This window comes from Pyrgilauda ruficollis, unplaced genomic scaffold (genome assembly GCF_017590135.1).
Source record: "Pyrgilauda ruficollis isolate IOZ18807 unplaced genomic scaffold, ASM1759013v1 scaffold6, whole genome shotgun sequence".
In the NCBI taxonomy this organism is placed as follows: Eukaryota; Metazoa; Chordata; class Aves; order Passeriformes; family Passeridae; genus Pyrgilauda; species Pyrgilauda ruficollis.
This window is the reverse complement of record NW_024527710.1, coordinates 5,401,639-5,421,642: the sequence shown is the minus strand read 5'-3', so window position 1 is coordinate 5,421,642 and position 20,004 is coordinate 5,401,639. Positions and strand designations below refer to the sequence as shown.

At 43.2% G+C, this 20,004-nt stretch overlaps 1 protein-coding gene across 1 annotated transcript; it reads right to left on the bottom strand.

The window, feature by feature from the left end:
• Window positions 1-672: 672 nt before the first annotated feature.
• On the bottom strand, window positions 673-11,235 carry LPAR3 (lysophosphatidic acid receptor 3). Its single transcript, XM_041483360.1, has 3 exons — window positions 11,194-11,235; window positions 7,930-8,687; window positions 673-1,163 (listed from the first exon to the last, which is right to left on the bottom strand). Exons 2-3 carry the CDS (start codon window positions 8,663-8,665, stop codon window positions 814-816), a joined length of 1,086 nt encoding a protein of 361 aa, XP_041339294.1. The 5' UTR covers window positions 8,666-8,687; window positions 11,194-11,235; the 3' UTR covers window positions 673-813.
• Between the last annotated feature and the right edge of the window lie 8,769 nt (window positions 11,236-20,004).

Here is a 20,004-nt window from a genome sequence, read left to right as displayed (position 1 = left end):
AGAGGAGCAAGCACACACATTTGCTGTTATCTAGGGAAGTAAGAAATGAGCATAATGAACACAGCCTCGCTGCTTTTCAGTTAATCCACCCTCAATGCCTGCCTACACAACAGCAGCAGAGTGCACTGTCTTTGCCTGCAGCACTCACCCTACTGTAGAAGAAATAATGGCTTTTGTGCTTTCTGTACTCCCAGATCCTGACAGTCCGTGGTCAGACACTCACACACCCTGGTGCCTGGTCTGGCTCTCCCATCACAGCCAGGTTTCTGGCGTAGCTTCAATAAACTATCAAACTACCTATTTTGAAAGCAAGATAAGAAGGAAGAGAAGAGGTAAGCATTAACTATTTCATGAAATTCACAAACCAAGAAAACAGGTCACAAGTCTGTCCAACCAAGCCTGCAATCCTCCTCAAGATGCACAGAAACTATTCAAAGCATAAATACTCAATGAATGCCAAACCTGCACAGTCAGGCAGGCTTCTTCTCTCTGTAGGAGCTTAAGGAGGGTGTCTTTACATTGCTGACATTTTGTTTCCATGCACAAGAAGTCTCTGAGAGGTATTTATTCCATTCACATGAAAAAACAATTTCATGTACTCGAAAGACAAAAAGGATGGCAGTACAGAAAGTTTTCTTCATTACAAAGTGTTTTTCCATCAGGCAATTATTTATAAGAACTTTTGTTAACACTGGAGTTGAGGCTCTGGAACAAAGTGGATATATTGTTTACTAGCTTTGCCAGTCGATCTCCTCTTACAAAACCTCTCCCTTCCCCCTCTCCTTTTCCAGCCAAGCCAGTCCCTTGCATAGCTCAGGAGTTTCCTTTGTCACCAAGATCTCCTTTTCCACAAATTGTCCCTTGAATGATGCCATCTTCAATGTAGTGGCCTGAGATATCCGTGCTCCTGCAGAGAACTGTCGAGGGGATCCGAGATGAGCGTCTCTCCTGGCTCTTATCCTCAGAGGAGCAGCAAATCATCCTTTTCATGGTAGCCCACATCTCATCATCTTTGTATGAATAAATTATTGGATTCATGACAGAGTTCAACAGGGCCAGGAGAAGAAACCACCTTTTAACATGCTGAATCCCACAGTCAGTACAGTTCAGTCCGTCCAGCAATAATACAACCAGGCCAGGGGTCCAGCAGACAACAAAGGCACCTAGAAATATAGGAGACAATAAAAAGGAAACCAAATCTGACTTCAAACTTCTAGGGTTTTGGAGTGTTTAATATCTTACAAGATTATTAAGTTTGTCAAAATTCTACACAAAAATTAGAAAAGCAGGAGAGGACAAAATTCTAATGATGGTAGCAAGATTATATCTGCTACAGCTTCTGCGCCAAGCCCTGAGCAGGAGGCAGGGCAGCTCTCAGAAGACTGCAAGGAGCAAGAATCTGAGCTGCTGACTGCATCTGCTCAAACACACATGGGAAAAGGTCATCACAACAATGATTTATCCATGCTGATAAATAAACAAGAGCTCTGGAGCATTTAAAAGCAGAGAACTGGCCCTGGAGCACATTTCCTCTGTTCATGTCTTTCATGCACTGGAGGAGAAGACATCAGTTGGTTCACTTCCACCACTGCCATAATATGATCTAAAGAGACAAGTCTCCTGCCACCCCACAGCTGGCTCTGCAGTGCCAATTAATAAGACAGGTGCCATGTAATTTGCACATGTCCTGGGAGGAAACCCACAGCTAATGTAAGATGTGCCACTCCCTACAACACACGAGCACCGTGAGCTCCCCGCTCAGAGCTGAGCTCGCCTCCTTCCACTGCTCCCTCCCAGGCTCTGCATGCTGAGACACAGTAATTCAGCTGCAGGAAAAAATTTAGTTACACAGGAAAAGAGAGGAGGAAACAAATAGGTTAATTGGTGAAGGTAAAGTGAAGGATGTAGCAGTCGGGGCACAATGAACCACATTCCCTGTCCCCCTGCACCACTGTGGAATGGAGATAGAGAAAATCAGGAGTAAAGCTAAGCCCAAGAAAAATAGAGGATGGGAGGAAAGTATTAAGATCTGGGTTTATTTCCCATTATCCTACCCTGATCTGATTGGTAATAACTTAATTTTAATCCAAGTCATCAATCTCTCCCTGTCCTTATCTTAACCCATGAGCCTTTTATTTTCTCTCCCCTGGAAAAAAAAAACCCAAAAGCAAAACAGAAAAAGTATGAGGAAGTAAGTGCATAGTGGAGGGGGGAAGAGAAAACTCTGCAAGAGAGGCAAAAGAAATTAAAGGGAGAATGAGGTAGAAGAGATCTTAGACTGAACACAGCACAAAGAAAACATTAAAACCACAGCTTAGAAGGCAGCTCAATATTGCATTTGCACCTTCCCAAGTTCCTGAACACCCACACTGAGGGTAAGTGACGGTGAGCAGGGGTAACACTTCTACCAAATGCAGCCTCAGCCACAAGCTGGAGAGGGTCCCTGGGCTGCCCCATCTGGCCCTTGGTGTCCCCACTGCACTGCACCCCGTGATCCCTCACCCAGAGCCCAGGGAAGGAGTAGCCATGTGCATGATAATACTAACTTAGCACAAGCCACAATTGCTGTCTGACATACAGAAATAGAAAATTACAACTCTGCCCAGCAGTCACAGTTTGAACAACGTACCGAAGAAATTCCAACCACTTATCACAGCAGAGTTTCACTATTTTGGAGCTTAGAAAAAAATAATTCAACAAATAATAGCATCTACATGCCTAAACGCTCTCTGAGAATGTGGATATCTGTTCAACAATTTTGGTAGAACAATCAAGTCCACCTCATCTTTTCAAAGCTGCTGATAGTCCCGTGTCCAAGCTGTGGAAGGCAGCAGTGGGAGGGAGCCTGGCCAGGGCAGGAGGCAGGCAGTGTCAGAGGCAGTGCCAGGGGCAGTGCCAGCAGCACCCAGGCACCCAGCAGCAGCGCTGCACGCACGGGCTGGGGCCAGCAGCACCGACACCTCCCCACCAGGACTGGAGAGGACACTGCCTATGTGACAGGCAGGCCATTGTGGTATGTTAGGGGGATTTGTGTGACTCACCAAGCACTAGGATTGCTGAAAAATGTATCCAGGACAAAGTATTGTGGATCTGCTGCAACCTTGTGCTCCTGGACTACAGACAAAATTCAGCTGATTTACTCTGCTCTAGGCAATACTGAACAGAAAGGCAAGACACCACTTTCTTCAGAAACTGAATTTTCAACTCTGCTGTACCAAGATTTTTGTGATGCTAAGTGCTAATTTCATGGTGTTAGTTTTGAGATACTGGTTAACATCAGTAACATTCCTCCATTGCCCACTGGCACTGGGAGCTGCATGCTGCTACCACAACACTTGTTTTTCCTGGTCAGTCTCTGTTCTACACACTGGTTTGGCTCCTGCATGCTGACTAAACAGTTGTGAGCAGGGCACCAGCCCTCTTTTATCATCTACAATGGACAAAACACTGTACAGAATTGCTGTCCTGGCGTTCACCTGCAAATCCCATCAGTTATAACAAGTGCTGTAACCCAGCTACCCAGAAAATACTGTGCCTGGTTAAGTGTTCAGACACAGAGCTTTCACTAACAAGGGTCACTGGCAAAGCTGCCAATCCACCAGCTCCATGCACAAACTGAGATGGTAACAAACCTTCCTTAGAACAGACACTGAAAGCATTTTGACCACTTGTACCATAAAGAGTGCAAGGTGCAACCACGCTTTTATGGAAGTCAGCAGGAGAGGAAAGAGACCCCAAAAGGCACACTTAACAAAAGGCACAGAAATCTCTCCTTCAAACAGAACCCCAGATTGCAAGCAGGAGTAGTCCACGAACTCATAGGATGTATCCCTGTCTATCTATACCAGCAAAGCCCTAAAAGGTTTCAAAAGTAAGGGAAGATAAAAGACACCTGCAGGCACAGTTGTGCCTCCACACACTTCCCACGACCGAAAACAAGGACAGGGCAATGCAGTGAGAGTGTCCAAGTTACTGGATAATGCTTTCTTGGGGCTGCTGCTTTGACTCCATCAAAAACACATTTTGCTCTTAGCACCACAGAGATGAAAGTGAAGCACGTCTCAGACTTGCAGCCTTGCTCAGATTTTGTTATTTTTACCACCAAGCTTTCAGAGGGAGCCATGGTTAAGCATAAAAATATACCTTAGTCTCAGCCCTTCAGCAATTTTCTTGTTTGCAGAATATTTATCCCATAGGAGCTCCCCTCCCAGATGAAGTGACACACTCCAAAAATAATTTAACTTCTGGGACTCATTAAAATTCACAAAAGTGACATGAAATACAGTCTGACTGCCACATAGATTAGAACAACTTGGAGTCTCTTCACCAGATTATGGGAGATCGCAATGGCTCAAGGTTAGTTTGAGGATTTTCCATTAGATTTAACCATGGGATTTCTTGTAGATTACATCATCTCTGTTTAAAAATTAATTCCTGTGGATCTGGAAGCACTACTGATGCTTCAACAGCATCATTTCATAAACTCCTGCATGTCAAGGCTGTCCCTGAGCATGCCAACACTGAGAGAAAAAAAGTGCAGTAGGTTCCAGATGCCAGTGCCACATGTGTGACCAAGTTAAAACAGCAAGTTACCAATTAAACTAAAAATTCACTGAAACTGAAAATCATCCCCTCCAAAGCTGCTATTTCAGCAGGAATCTCACTGCCAGGTTCAGAGGAGCTACCACATACACAACCACCTGAAAATCACATACCCACACACCTGCAGCCACTCTTCTTCAAAGCTACAGTCACAGGCTGAGCTGGGATTATGCCACAAGGTCAGCCCAAGAGGATTTTAGCCCTTTTTCCTTGGTTTCACATCTTCCAGTTTCAACTGGATAACACCCTGTGGTTCAGCATGCCAAAGGGAAAGCCTTGCTCCTGTTCCATGATGGACTATTTCAGGGGTTATGGCAGGAATGCGCAGATGACAGAGACGTGACTCAGCCTCTGGAAGGGACCCTCCAAGCCTAAGTGATGGTGCAAAAAGCCACCACAAGCTGTGGTCACCAGGAATCCATGAAATGACCCTAAAATCTCAATTTCCCCCAACTCTCAGCTGTAAGGCCACAGGAGGAGAACACTCGGAGAGGACAGGGATTTTTTGCTTGAAGGGCAGCCAGCCACAGCCCAGCCTTCCCAAGGAGGGAGCAGGAGGAAGCTGGGAGGAGCAGCATGCCAGCAGTACCCAGCTACACATAGCCTCCTTCCACACAGCAGCAGAGGAGAGGGATTTTGTCCTGAATCTCCCATGAAAGCAATAGAGCACATGAACAAGAATGTTGGGGATTGTTATGCATTATCCAGCACAGCATCTTGGAATAGGCTTTTAAGATTGTATCAGGTGTGTACTCCAAAGCATTTTCAGATGTTTCAGGAAAATGTATTTAAAATAACTGCTTTGGGCAAAACCCACGGGCTGTATATAGTTTCTAGGCTCTTCCTTCACTTGTTATAAGCAGAATTTTGGAAGAATCACTTTGGTCACTTGGTGACTCCTAGTAATTGGAAAGTCCAGAAAACAATCTATTTGGTTTTTAATGCATTTTGCACACAGTGCTTGAATTACTTGGCCAGGAGAGCACATTTCAAACTGTTTAAAAAAATAAGTTCTCATTCTTGGAAATAAATGGTTATAAATAGCCTCTCAGAGTCAAAATTTGGAGAACTGATATGAAGGAACATGCCAAGATACTTTTCCTCTGACCCATGAGCTTGTAGTAGACTGTACATCCAGCAGCACCAGCACTAATTTAACTTCTTTGGAAGCAGGCTCTGTTTCAGTTTTGTTTCTGACTGAAAAAGTAAATATACAAAATTAGGATCTCTAAAGCAGCACTCAAGCTAAGTTAAATTTGCCTGGTCCAGCACGCAATAACATTAAATGTTCTGCCCGAATTATAGTTCAATTTCATGGCTGAAAAGCCATATGCTGAGAGTAAGAGGAAGCTAATGCTGAACTTCAAATCAACCCATAGTCCTAAGACCCCGCTCCCTAGGAAAAAAAATACCAAGTTCAAAATGAGATTTTAAGGGGGGTTTATATCCACACAGCAGCATGGTCACAGAGAACACTGAAGGCTTGCCTCAGGCTAAGGACCTTGAGGGATGAGGGAATGGCAGCCACCATCCCTGTCCCTCCAGCTCCCACATCGTCTGCAGGGTGCAGTCCTGCCTTCAACAGAAATGCTCAGAGAGCTGCTTTTTAAAAGTGCTCTGTTCTCTGTGTCTTTCCAATGCAGCAGTTAACTGCAGTCTACTCATCCCTATGCATTAGGGCAGGGTCATATTTGGAGCAATTTCAGAGTTTTTCTGCAGGGATTTTCTCCTTCCAGGTGGATGGTTTAGGTTTCACTGCACGGGAGCTTAGGTGGGGCAAAAGATCAAATCTTGCTCCTGCAAGTCAAGGGCAGAGGGACAGGAACAACCACAAATTGGCTCTCAAAAAAGAACAGTTGGGTGATGATTTAGAAGGAAAAGGCTTTGGCAGCAGACAAGCCAGCTCCAGAAGACACTGAAGTGAAAACCTTGTACATGCTTGAACTACCAGTTCACTTTCTTTTACAAGGTCAGGCACTGTGAAGTTTAATGGGTTTCAGCCTCTGAAGCTCTTTAAGACATCATTTGGTAGACAAAGGTGTTATACAGCACAGCACTATTATTTCAGAAAAAAAAACAATAAAATCAGATACCAGACTGTGCAAACAGCTCCCAAAAACTGCAAGGGGAAGAAAGTGTCCTCAACTTGAACTTCCTATCCTGGCAAATCCTATCTCCATGAAAAATTACACTTTTCTCCCAGAGCTCTCTAATACTACCATGCTGCAGTATGACACACCTGTGCCCCAGGTATACATGACCACCAGCTTTCCCAAAAGCTCCAGCTCTGCTACATTGGCTCATCCAACCTCAGAACAGCTGTTAGAGCAGTAAAGCCATATTTGTGGGTTTAGAGTCCACCACCACCTGAGCCCAGCTTCACAAATGTCTCAGTGTACCCCCAGTTCCACCTGGAGCCCTGCTGACATGATATTTGGTTTCCAGGATACATCTTGTTCAGATTCAAGTAATTCTGGAGAAAATTTACTGCTACAGCTGGTATTTGTTCCAAGGATCAGTCACCTGATCTGTTCATCTCTAATTTAATGTGCACTACATCACAATTCCCTGAGCAAGTGATCTGAGCTGATCAAGTATCAACAGTGTCTTTAGGCTAGAACCCAGGGAAAAATCTCATGTTATTATTTAGAGATCTAAGGCTAGACTCTACCATCATTATCTAAAAGTATTTCTCACCATACAATACCCACAGAATGAAGGTGAATCCTTCCTTGGAAACAAACCTCTAGCAAAGTCACACACCCACCAGCCATTCTCTCCTTTCCCCAGGGAAGGTGCATCTCCAGGGGAAAGGAGTTTCTATGTCCAGGAAACAGCCAAGAGGAAGATGTGCAAAGAAAAATATCGACACCCAACATGTGTCATTTGCTCATGGCCTTGTGCAAATATTAAAAAACATTACTTTGAAAATGTTCTACTAAAAAGTTATAAACCTTCACAAGCCTTTCTCCAAAGTGATTTTGTATCTTCCTGCTAAAAAAAAAAAAAAGAAAAAAAACCCACCCAAAAACCTTTACCTTCAAAATTTGTGTTTTGTAACAAGGCCATCTACACTTTTCTTCTGTGTGTTGACCAGTCCTCTATCTCATGTTTCTGCATAGTGCAACAGCTCTTTCAGTGTCTAAAGCACACAGAAGTCTAGATGTCTCCAGCACTTAAAAGTTCAGTGAGGTTTCTTTGTGTTAGGAGGGCTGAGTTTTTGTGGAGTTTTTTGTTGGTTTGTTTCAAATAAAAACTAAACCAAACCAACACAAACCAATTCAGTGGCACTGCCAGCCTTGCCCAGCATGGTTTGTAGTCTCTTACCTAAGACAGTCATGACAGTCTTCATGAGCTTCACGGGGGTTCTCCTCCGGCTGATGGACCCACTGGTGTGTGAGGACAAGACGTTGGTTTTCCTCTGGACGTACATGTAGATTCTTATGTAAACCACCACCATAATGAAGAAGACAACCAGGTTTAAGACACTCCAGAACACCAGGTAACTTCTGCTGTAAATGGGTGCCAGGGATGAGCAGACAGTAATGTCACAGAGGCAGTTCCAGCCCAGGGTCGGAACAGCACCCATGAAAATTGCAATGGCCCAAATGGATATAATCAAGAAGGTGACTCTCTTCTTGGTGAGATTGCTGTGGATCTTCATGCGCATGATGGACATGTGGCGCTCCACGGCGATGACCAGCAGGTTCACCAGGGACGCCGTCAGGCTGGTGTCCAGCAGCCCCTGGCGCAGAAACCAGCGGTTCACTGTCAGCGTCTTAGACACCGGGCCCGTGTTGAACATCAAGAACACGTAGGCGATCCCAGCAAAAAAGTCTGCGGCTGCTAAGTTGGCCAGAAGATAGTAAAAGGGAAAATGAAACCTCTTGTTCTTCACCACAGCTGCTATGACCAATGAATTTGAAATGAAAATGAAGAGGCAGAAAAAGGTGCCAAAGCATAGAACACCAATGAGCTGCGGTCCTGTCCACTCATCCGCCGTGTCCGTCTTTGTCCTGTTGTAGAAAAAGTCCATGCGCTTGTCATAGTAGCATTCGTTCATCCTGGATCAAAGCCCCTGCATCCTAGGGAGGGTGGAAGGGAAAAAGAAGGAAGAGTAACAATCAGCAAATAGTCCTTGCTTCAATCAATACCTTCCTTTCTGGGAACAAGGGATGGTGACAAGAACACAAGAGGGTGTATATTTGGAGGCCTTAAGTAAAAATTCAAACTGTGCAGGGTGGAAGCAGAAGATACTCTGGAGGACCAGAGTGCATGATGCTTGAATGATCAGGAATTTAAAAAGATTTTCCTACTTAAAAAAATCCAGCACAGTTCTTTTGCACTAGCAGTCATACTGTACAAGCAACAAAGTGGAAGTTAAAAAAATTACTTTCTGGAGATCATGGGGAAAATCTGAGCAACAGCCAAGCCATTCTTGCTGTGAAATCCCATGTTTGAGCCACAGCCCCATCATTATTTCCATTTCTCAGTGTAGCCAGTTGGGACAGGGAAGCATAAATCATAAGCCTTCCACTTTACTGACTAAGCAATAAAAGGCCCATTACAGAAAAAAAAAATCTTTTGGTTTTTCAATTTTATGTTAATAAATGTAAAAAATGTATGTATATAAGATACTACAGGCATATATATTCTGAGTGCATATCTGTTATTTACTACTAGAGGACTTCAGTAAATGTGCTGAAAAGGGAAAAATATTTTCTAGATATTTGACTGTTCTAAAGCCAGGGACTATTTTACTGGGCTCTCAAGCACCACACAGCCCACTTAAGATAAGCATCCAGAAACCAAAGCCCAGGTTCCCTAGGTAGGGCTCCCTACCCAACCACAGGTTAAAGCAAGCCCCAGGAACAGCAGCAGCGCCGGGGTTTATTTCTCATACCCACTCAGCACTATTTTGGACACAGGGCTATTAAACCTGATGATGGAGAGGGAGTCCAAGTTCTAGATTACATCACACTTCTGCTACTCTGGGGAGGTCAATGCCAGCTGCTTTGGCAATTTTACTGCCTTTTTTATGAACCAAACTGAACCTGGACTAATTTACAGAGGAGATCTGACAGCAATTACTCATGGCTGCTGGACCCCATGCAGGGTCTCAGAGCACAGAAGGGAGAGTTTGTGTCTGATCATCACCAGCCCTCACATTCACTGTCAGTGTCTGAAGAAGGGTTTTAACAGTTCATTAAGAGATATGTACAGTTTTAGCAAAACCCAGGAACACAGCCATAGCACAAGATCCTAATCATACCAGATATTATACAGAGTGGCAACCAACAAAAAACTTAGAAGAGGTGGTTACAGGCAGAAAGATTTTAAAAAGCATAGGCTTTCCATCTCTGCAGCTAAAATTGTTGACAGATAAACACCAGGTTCACTTAGTCTATTATTACCCTGTGGTTATTTTACAGTTAAATATCATCTCCCCAGGGACTGAGAAGCAAATTAAACAATCCCCAGCAAGCTGGTTAATGCACCACATTAAAGATTCCTTCCAAGCCTTGAACTAAAAAGGTCCATCTTTTGTCATTTATGTTATGCTACCTGTGTTATTTCATGGAATATTTACAGTCATTTTAAATCAAATTAAACTATTCCATAATTAATATTTTCAGGAAGTTTATCTTTTTTAATATTCCATTTTTCTGACCTAGCTCCTTAGCCTTTTTTTCCTTGATTTTTGTTAATTCTCACCTAGTAGTCAACATGAAAGCACGCCACTTGACATTGTTGTCCATTTCATTACCATCAAGAACCTGGCCAGCTACTCTTTTTTACAAAAGGCTATATTACTTAAAGCATCAAATTTAAACACATAGTCAGAACTAAGAACAGCTACTTAAGGACAAGAAGTGGAAGGAAACAAGTAAATCATCCCTTGTGCTGAAATATTACAGAGCATCCCTGCATCTAAAAATAAAAAAGCCTCAGCAATGCAGATCCACTGCAATGAGTCAACTGGAATTCAACGCCCACTGCTCTCTGTTCACGGGAACAAGGGGGAGCTGGGCAGTCAGCACATTCCCCATTCTCACCTAGGAGCTACTCAAAAATCAAATTCAGTCTGCAAGTGACCAGAAGTCCCTGAGGAGCTGCAGACAACAGCTACTCGAGTAGCCCAGTGCTGGGAACCCTGCCAGCAGAGAAGCCTCTGCTCTAACACACCAAGGCAGCAAAGGACTTACTGAGCTTGACATTAGGCTTTTATAGAACAGCCCAAATGCCTGCAAATAGAAGCAGCATTTTGGGCAAGAATGGAAGGGAAAAAAAAAAAAAAGCCAAAACTGTGAAAATTACAGGGAAGGTTTTCTCAACATGTTGTATCTTACTGTGTAATCATCTCAACAGATGAATCTCTTGCTTGCAGTGACAGAAGAGTAAAGAAATCAACAGATGCTTTTTGCATCTCATCTGCTTAAAAACTTAAAGAAATCCAAAATATCAACTATGAATTTATTTGAAATACTTCAGCTTAATGAGGTCCCATCCTTATTTGAAGTAGTAACCAAAGAAAAAAACATTCACACATCCGTAATTCTCCACTGAAATAATTACACTACAAACACTTACTGTCACACAGCAGAGCTCAAACGACAAATGATTTTGAAAGAGATGTCTTGAGGTATTGAGGTAAGATGAGAAAGAGTAGAAAAGCATCCAGCTGAGGTCTCAGAGTCACAGGGCAGACTCTGGAGATTTCCAAATGGAAGCTGCACCAAAGCAGAAGCTGAACTGGAGCCAGTTTACATCCCAGTCCTTCGAAGTGGAGATGCAGCACTTGGCTATCTGTGTGCAAAAAAGCACTTACAACACCAGGGGCCTTGCAGACAGTGCAAGTTTTCTTCACACCTTTGTCTGAAGTCCTCCCAGCAGAACGAGCCTGGTCTCAGGGGAGCTGTACAGCTGTGACACAGCTATGCAGCTGAATCCTCAGTGCTCCTGCCCCAGTCCACAGCAGGCACAAGTCGTGGGATAGCATATTCCATAGTTCCTGGCATGTGACATGTCCTGGCAGCACTTTCTTCTCCAGGTCTTCTCTTCTGCAGCCAAATCAGAGATGTTTATCTTAATCAGGGCAGGTTTAAACTTAAGAAGAAAAAAATAACCCTTAAATATAACCCTTTATTAAAAATAATCCTTAAATATCACAAATTTCAGATCTGTTTATTAAGTACACAAGAACTTGAGTATTCAGGCAAAATACTGTTCAAAGTTAGTAGAGAAACAGCTAAACTTGTCAGTCCAGACTTAAAAGGCAAGAGAGTCACCCAGAGTCTGCAGCAGAGAGCTCCCCTGTTGTGCTACTCACTTAAAGAATAATTGCCTTATTTTGCTTTGAAATTGGCTCTCCCAAGCTTGACAGTTCTTGGGTTTTTTATGAGAAAGGACAGTAGACAATCTCTATTCACCTGTTCTACACCACTTGGTGTTTCCTATCCCACCACGCAGATCTCCAGCAGTTACCACATACTGCATGTTCTACAGGTGAGTTGAGCTAACAGCTTGCTCTTTTACTTGCAGAGAAATACATCAAAACTTGTCAAGTGCCAAAAACACACCTTTGTCTAAAAGGTTCTTTCCCTCATTTCAACTTATTTAATTACCTCCTTTCAACCAATAGTAGCCACAAAGATCACAGAGTGATGGACTATGAACTGCATTTTCCTCTACCACTCTTGAGTAAACGTTCAAGCTTTTTCTCTTTTTTGAGTGGGAAAAATCCTCTGTTCCAAAAAATCTCAAAGGAGTTGGGATTTTAGCTAAACAGTTTTCAAACTTAAAAGGACACTTTAAGAATTCTTCCCAATACATAACATCTTGAACATTATTTGTGTTAATGACAGATGTATGTATTTTAATTGTTTAAAAATTCCTTTATGACAGTATAACTCCTACCAAGTCAGAATATGTTCTTCACTATTCTTTAAACAAAAGCCAAGAATTTGCATGAGTATGTAGAAATATATTACACTAGCTACCTGAATAAAGAGTTAGTGAAATAAAACATCACCTAGATAATGTTTTCGACAAAAGGTTTGGCTAGTTGCAAGCTAGCATGCTTTAATGGTTGTTATTCAATTGGAATCTTGTTTGCATCAATAAATTCACTGAAAATGTGTATATTTATAATGAAATTTAATATTGTTAAGTTATCTAAGTCAAGGACTTAAAGACAGTTATTTAAGTGAAGGATTTTGCTGATTGAAACTGTGATTAAAATTAGCTTTAAGTAATCTTGATTAAAAATTAAATTTTGTCTGTAAATCAGCTCTAAGTTGAGTTTCTCATAATTAATGCAAACGTTTCTGAAGGAAAACACAAATAGTATCTTAATGATAAAGTCATTATAAAATTTAGCCTTCAAGCCATAATATAATTCAAGGCACACTCCCATGGTTTTCTTCCCTGTCCATTAAAAACCAAGATGTTCCAAATACATTGGCTACAACTTTATTGAAGGGCTGGTTTCATTTGGGGGACTTTGATGGCTTCTGCCCTGTTTCTGTATAAATGCAAGAGGGAGGGAGCAGACAGGCTTGGGGTGGCACAGAAAGCTACAGTGAGAGGATTCTAGCCAGCTTTAGAGATGGACTGAAAGTCCTGGGAGCAAACCTGAGCCTACAAGGAGGACAATAGTGGTGAAGCCCTTGAGCAGGGCAGAAAGCCATCTCAGGGAGAGGGAGGGTGTGTGCCCAGGCACAGCACCAGCCTGGTTTACTGAGCTGGCACAGGAATTTCTGTGCAGAATTTCAGGGTAGTTAGACACCCAAATCGATCCACTGTGGAACAGGAGAGACCACAGAGCCAGTACAGTCCGGGCAGGTCTGTGCGATGGCGCAGAGGAGCGAGCTGTGCCCAGGCTCAGCCTGCAAAGCAGGCAGCCTGCCAGCTCTGCCTGAGCTCTTTGCCTCCTGGCTCCCTTCTCCATTAGCAAAGGCCAGGTATTAAACACAGATCTCCAAGAGATTTTGAAACTTATTACAAAAGTTTCTCTGCGGAAAGCTGAGTTTATCACAATGACTAACCACAGGCACAGGTGGCATACTGTGAAATACTCTCTTCACATTCAGACTGTCACTGCAGAGAAATATCAGCACAATTGCCTACTTGCACATATTCCTTCAGCTTTTTTAATCGACCCTACAAGCAGCAGATGGCTCTTGTAGAGCACCACAAAAGGAGTGTCTGGAGGCTTGCAGCCAGCGCAGCCCCTGCCAGGGCTCCCCACAGCAAATTTGTCTGCCCGCACCCTGTGCCACAGGCAGACACAGACACCCCCTGTCCCGTCCTCTTCTTCTGGATAAACCACCCCTGCTGCTTTTGTTTTTCTCATTTCTGAAAAGCTCTTGCTCACCTTATAGCCCAGAGGAAGGCACAGGCAGAAGGAAGCCAGGGTGCTGGGCAGCCAGAGCTGTACACAGCAGCAGCACCAGTTCAGAATGGGAATTGGTTCCTTGTTCCCCTCCACAACCTGCTACATGTATGGCCACGGAGGAAAACACAACCCAATGATTGCACAGTAACCCAAGAAACCCATCCAGGTTACCTCAGTTTAGAAAGAAATACCAGGGCAGAAAAGGGTGTGTAACACAGCAGAAGCCAAAAATGTTAATATGTAACTGTAAGGAAGAGTTTTGTGAGCTGAGTGCTCCGGTTCACTTTTAATTGTCTTTAATAGTTTATTGATATTATAACTAAAATAAATTTAGGGAAACAAACTGAAAGGAAGCACATAGAGAACACAACATTTTGCATACAAATATATCTAAACTGAAGCTTTTTTTTCATCTGGTACTACTAGAGGACGTAATTGAAGGCAACATTCATTTAATAGGTCTTACAGAGACAAATTATCTCAGAAATGCAACTGTTTTACATTTTGTTTATTACAGAAATTGTGCAGGCACTGCCTGTACTTGAAACAGCATGGTACACTTCAAGGACCTGAGAACGTAATTTTTCACAAACATTTTTTAAAATGTAGCTTTACAAATTGGAAAAAAAAAAAAAAGTTATTACTAAAACACCATGAGGCCAAATGAATAAGTTTTTCAGCCAGAGAACTTGCTTATTAGTAAGGGAATCTACTTGTGGTTTTGATTGGCTCTAATTTTTTTTCTTTAACTGTAGTATCTCCAAGTTCAGATGACTTGCTGAACTCAAATCAATCACTCCCAAGCAGCATTATCCCACTACCTTGGTCTTGGTCTCTACCTTTTAGACTAAGGAGAGCAAAGTGCCACATCCATTTTCTCTCCAAGCCTGTTTCACTGGCATAATGCTAACTTATGGAAAGTACAGCAGCACTCCTACTTCCACCATGGTTCTGAATATTTCCAGTAATAGTCCATTTCTGTGGTGTCATCTTCTGGACTGGGAAGGGAGTGGGGCAAAAGGAATGAAGACGATTCTTTGGTAACTCTTAAGCATCTGTGGTAGAAACATTTAAGGTTTTATTTATCATACATCCTGCATAAAAGACCAGCGCTATATGGTACAAATAGAGAGCCTCAAGAAAAGTATTAAACCTACCAAAAATGTAAAACCTCAAGACTAAATATTTAAAGTTGCAGAGAGAGGAAGCAGTACCACCAGCCACGAACCACAGCGCTCTGCACACACAGCCAGATAAGAGGCTTAATAATCACGGTCAGGGCACAAAGAGTCACCCTGTGCATGTAAGTGACAGTGCTGTTCCTCTGCAAACTGCTGCAGGCTGACACTGACAGCTGAACTGTGGCACAGAGATGCAGGGGCACCTCCACCGAGGCATTACAAAGCTCAGGCTCCAGCTCCTGAAATCCCTTTTGTACAAAGCTGCCCTAAGTTGTCTGAAAGCTCTGATACATTGCAGAAATTTGTTAGGGACAGATAGCAAGTAACTTACTAGTTACCACAAGTTTAGACTTCAGACTTTGGTAATTTAAGACCTTCTGAAATTATGGTTTACTAGATCTATATATGGAGTTCAAACTAAAAACTTTGCTGCAAAGCCTTCATTTAGTCTCCTTTAAGTGTGGTTCTGGAAGGAGCTGGCAGGTCATCCTATAATGCGGAAACAGACACAGCATTTAAAGTATTTAAAAGTCATTCAAACAGCCTATACATTGTGAAACATGCCTAGAAGAAAATACCTGTTCTGCTTCTAAAGTAAGTTTCCCATTTCTGCAGAACTTCCAGGTCCTCTCACTGATCACTATCAGCTCCATTTTACCATTCAACAAATCAGCTTTCTTTCACAAAACCTACAGAATGCAGATACAGACTATTTCAGCACAGTCCCAAACAAGTCAACTTTTACTGTTTATTTTCAGGACATACTGATGAGGACCTAAATCACACCACTGCTGATTAAAACAAGTCACTTGACTGCATCTGATCTGTTAAGAGATTCAGAGCCTGGGTTCACAAGCAAATGTGTCAGTGGAGCTGTTCGAAATAGCACACTCCAAGACATATTTACTCAAGACATAGAAGTTGGCCTAATGGCATAATAGTAGAATTCAGGTATGGCAGTCTTTAAGACTAATACCCAAGAAAAAAAACATTCTCTACAGCATCAAATCATATACTTCAGAAATTTTATTTCATTATCTGATAACATAAAGCCTATGCTGGAAGACATTCCTAAAAGGTCAGTGTAGCACAGAAGGATAAGGACACAGCCAGTCTAACTTGTCTGAAACTTTCACCTAGCATTCTGAAAAAAAACCTAAATACATCTCTCAGCTTTGCATGGTGGTAAGAACTGCTGCTTCTTTACTGATTATGCAGATTTGGTTTGTGGGGCTGTTGGATTTGTTTGCTTTTAGTTTAATTTTCAGTACAGAGATAAGCTTAGTGAAATCAGATTTTTCACCATATAACTGGATTTGAGTTGTGCTTTCTACTGCACTTTTTAGAAGACCATACAAGAAACCACACACAGAGCATAGCTTAAAGAACAAAGCTACAGCAATGCAGCTTACCAGTCCGCAACAAGAAATGTCGTTTTCTAGACTCATATCACAGATAGGAGAACAGACCTAAGTACAATATCACAGATAGCAAAACAGACCTAAGAACATGGTCTCTGGAAACACAAGGGTACAAAACTTCTTTCTCTCCCTCTCCCCTCGGCTCCGACTTTTTTTCCTTAAGGGAAGGAACGCATCATGCAAAATAACGCAGTGTATTTTTTCGGTGTATTGCACAGATTAAGATAACACCGTATTAAGAAAGCACTTAAGACCCTTTGCCGGCGCCCGCACTCCGTACGAGCTGGCCGCGCCCCAGCAGGGCAGGGTCCCCGCGCAGCCCGGGGTGTGCAGACGGGGTCTCGAATGCACGGAAACTCACGTGTGCGCTTCTGAACGCGCGTGGCCGTGTCCGCACACACCGCGACGTCTGTCCGGGACAGAGCGGCTGCGCTCCGGGCTCGGGCTGGCTCCGGCCCCGCTCCGCTCCGCGCCCGGCCCGCCCCGCCGGCCTTAACCCGTCCGGCCCCGCCCGCACCTGCCCCCGGCCCGCGCCCCGCGAACGGGACAGCGCGCCAGGACTTGGTTTCCTCCCCGGGGCCAAGGTTTGGCTCCCCCCGGCACGGGCGGCTGTGGAGAACGCTAGCGAGACCCCCGGGCTGCACAGGTGTAAAGGGCTGTGCGGCCCGAAAAGCCCGTCAGAAGGTCCATCACCATTCACACATTAGGAAACGAATGCAAAACCCAGATAAAACTGCAATAACTTCTGCGAATAGATCCGGACAGTACAGACAGGTAGAGCCCACACGTAGCTGTTCTTCGAAACAGTGTAAAAAGCAAACAAGAACCATTTCACACCCAACAGTGTGATACAGAAATTTGGCGGCTCATGCCACCTCCAAGGGGCCAGAGTGAGCACAGACAGCTTTGTAAGCAAAGACAAGTCAAACTCGAAAGTAGACAGTTGTGCAAAATCAAATTTATCTGGAGCCTGTTATCAAATGGATCTGACCCACTGCTACCTGCCTCTATCACTTACTGAGGCCAGGCATATGTCCACACAGTGCAGACCTTGCACAGGTCTGCGCAGAGCTGAACTGACTAAACAAAATCTCAGCAGAAGATCTCTGTCCCATGTCTCAGAAATCCTGGTAACAATTACAGCATGAAACTTAGGTGTTAAAGCTTAGGTACAGCCTTGCACCTGAACATTATGAAATGCCAAACAGACTCCATGCCAGTTTTTTTCTGTTTTAAACAAACAAACAAACAAAAACAAACAAACAAAAAAACCCCTCCTCAGAATAAGAGCCCAAAATCTTATTGACCCTGTTCCCCTCAGTTGAAAGCTCACCTTGAAGATAGCTCAGGAAATTTTCTTCTCTTCACTCCTGTCCATCTCTAATACAAGCTTCTCATTGTCTCATCCATTTCTATCCTTTTGTTAAGTCCTATAAGCAATTAGCAAAAGCTTCCTATTCCCAAAGAACAAGATTATGAAAGGCAACAGCCCTTTTTCAGAGCACTTTGCAAAAGTTTATGTTCCAGTTCTGCTTCCATTACTGTGCATTACCTCCTTAGCAGCTGGAGTGGGACCACCTATCAGCCAGCAACTGTGTTCAAATCTGTATTAATGTGCAGAATTCAGAGCCAACATATGCCAGATTTCCTGTTAAGTTTCACCTCTGGAACAGAGAGACAGTAATAGCCTCCAGCAAGTGTGTCTTATCTTCCTTTTCAAGAGGAAAAAAAAAAAACCCAGAACACCAGATGGTGAAGATAAAAATTGGTTTCTACAGCACATTAGTGACCTGCTCTAATATGGTAGGGCTGAAGCAGCAGTCTAGCTAGCAAACATTTCATATGATTCAAACCATAAAAAAATCAATACTGGACAAGAAAGCCTCCTGATTCCATTACAGAAATTAAGTCTTAAACCCAGTTAAGAATTATTAAGTATTCTCTGCGTTTCTTTTGTTGATAATGCTTTCCCTCATTTCCTGAGGGGTTCTGTCACAAACAAGTATTTATCTGAGCAGTGGTTTTGGCAGGTCACATTAAGAAAGAGTTGGAGGTTGAGTGAGGAGCCAAGACTCTCCACCAGGGCTCCATGTCAGGGGCAAGGAAGGCACCTCAGCTGCTCCAGGGAAGAGAGGTACCAAGCCCCTGGAGGTGATGAGCCTGCACACTGTTCATACATTACACCACAAATTATCCACACTCATGCTTTACTCTCTGCTCCTGCTAGGTTCCAGTCTCTAACCCAAGATTTCTGTAAGTACTGGCAGAGGGCAGAGCAGTAAGGAAAACTCAGTTCATTCTCAGACATTATGGAACTGTTTGATTTAGAAAGAGGCACTCCAGAAAGCTAACCAGTAAAACAGCAGCAAATTCAGAAAATATCAGCATCTTGTACATAACCAAGCAGACTGTGCATTGGAAGGGACAGGGGACCTTGGCAGTCAGGTAATTCTGACCCTCCTGCAGAGCGCAGAAGAGTTTCTGTGTTATCCAGGGCCCCAGAGCACACACCAAAAGACTAACATTGCCCCAAACAAGTTCTGCAAATGAACACCAGGAGAAAAGTTGACTCTTCTGTCAACAGTGGAAGACAGTAATGCTCTGTTCTAGATCACACAAATTATGAAAAGACAGTTACAGAGAATCTTTGCTAAGAGCACAGTGTCTTGGTTATTGGTAGCAATTTCAGTTACAGCCACAAGCTGTAGTGAGATTAGGCCACAGCAACACATTGCACAGCTGGGATGGGAAGAAAATTCACTGTCCCAAATACATTTCAGCAATAGAAGCATTGAAATGTGCAGAACCTGGATGCATCAAAATCCTGACACCAAAAAATCTGTTATTGACACCTAGCTGCAGCCAAGGCAAGGCAAAATGGCATTCACTTTCAACAACCACAATAAAAGTATAATTGTTACGAAGGTAAACACTAGGAAGGAGATTAAATCAAACAAAAAAAAAAAAAGGGAAAAAAACGCTGCCACTCATATCAGGGCAGCATTTTGAATTGCCTTTGCCATTTGAAACACTGACAAGCCAGAACCTGCAGAGAACACCGCTGGTAGTTAAGAACACAGAGCAAGACTGAGTCCTAGCCAACACACTGACATCACCTACTTAAGAGTGGCTTTTTTAGAGAGCAAATAGTGGAGAGAAAAAAGCAGAGCATCTCATATAGTAGTACACAGGAAGTGTCAGTGCCCCTGGAAGTTTCCAGAAATACCTGGTTAACATTTATACACTATTATCCTGGAAGTACTTTTAAGTTCCCCAAAATCCTCTGTTCTCATTGAGTAAAGTTTATAAAGAGGCAAGAGGAAAGTACAGTCTTTATAGCTGACCACCCCAAAGACAGCTAGAAAGTCACCTGAACAAACCAACTGCAAGGCTCAGTTGCTAC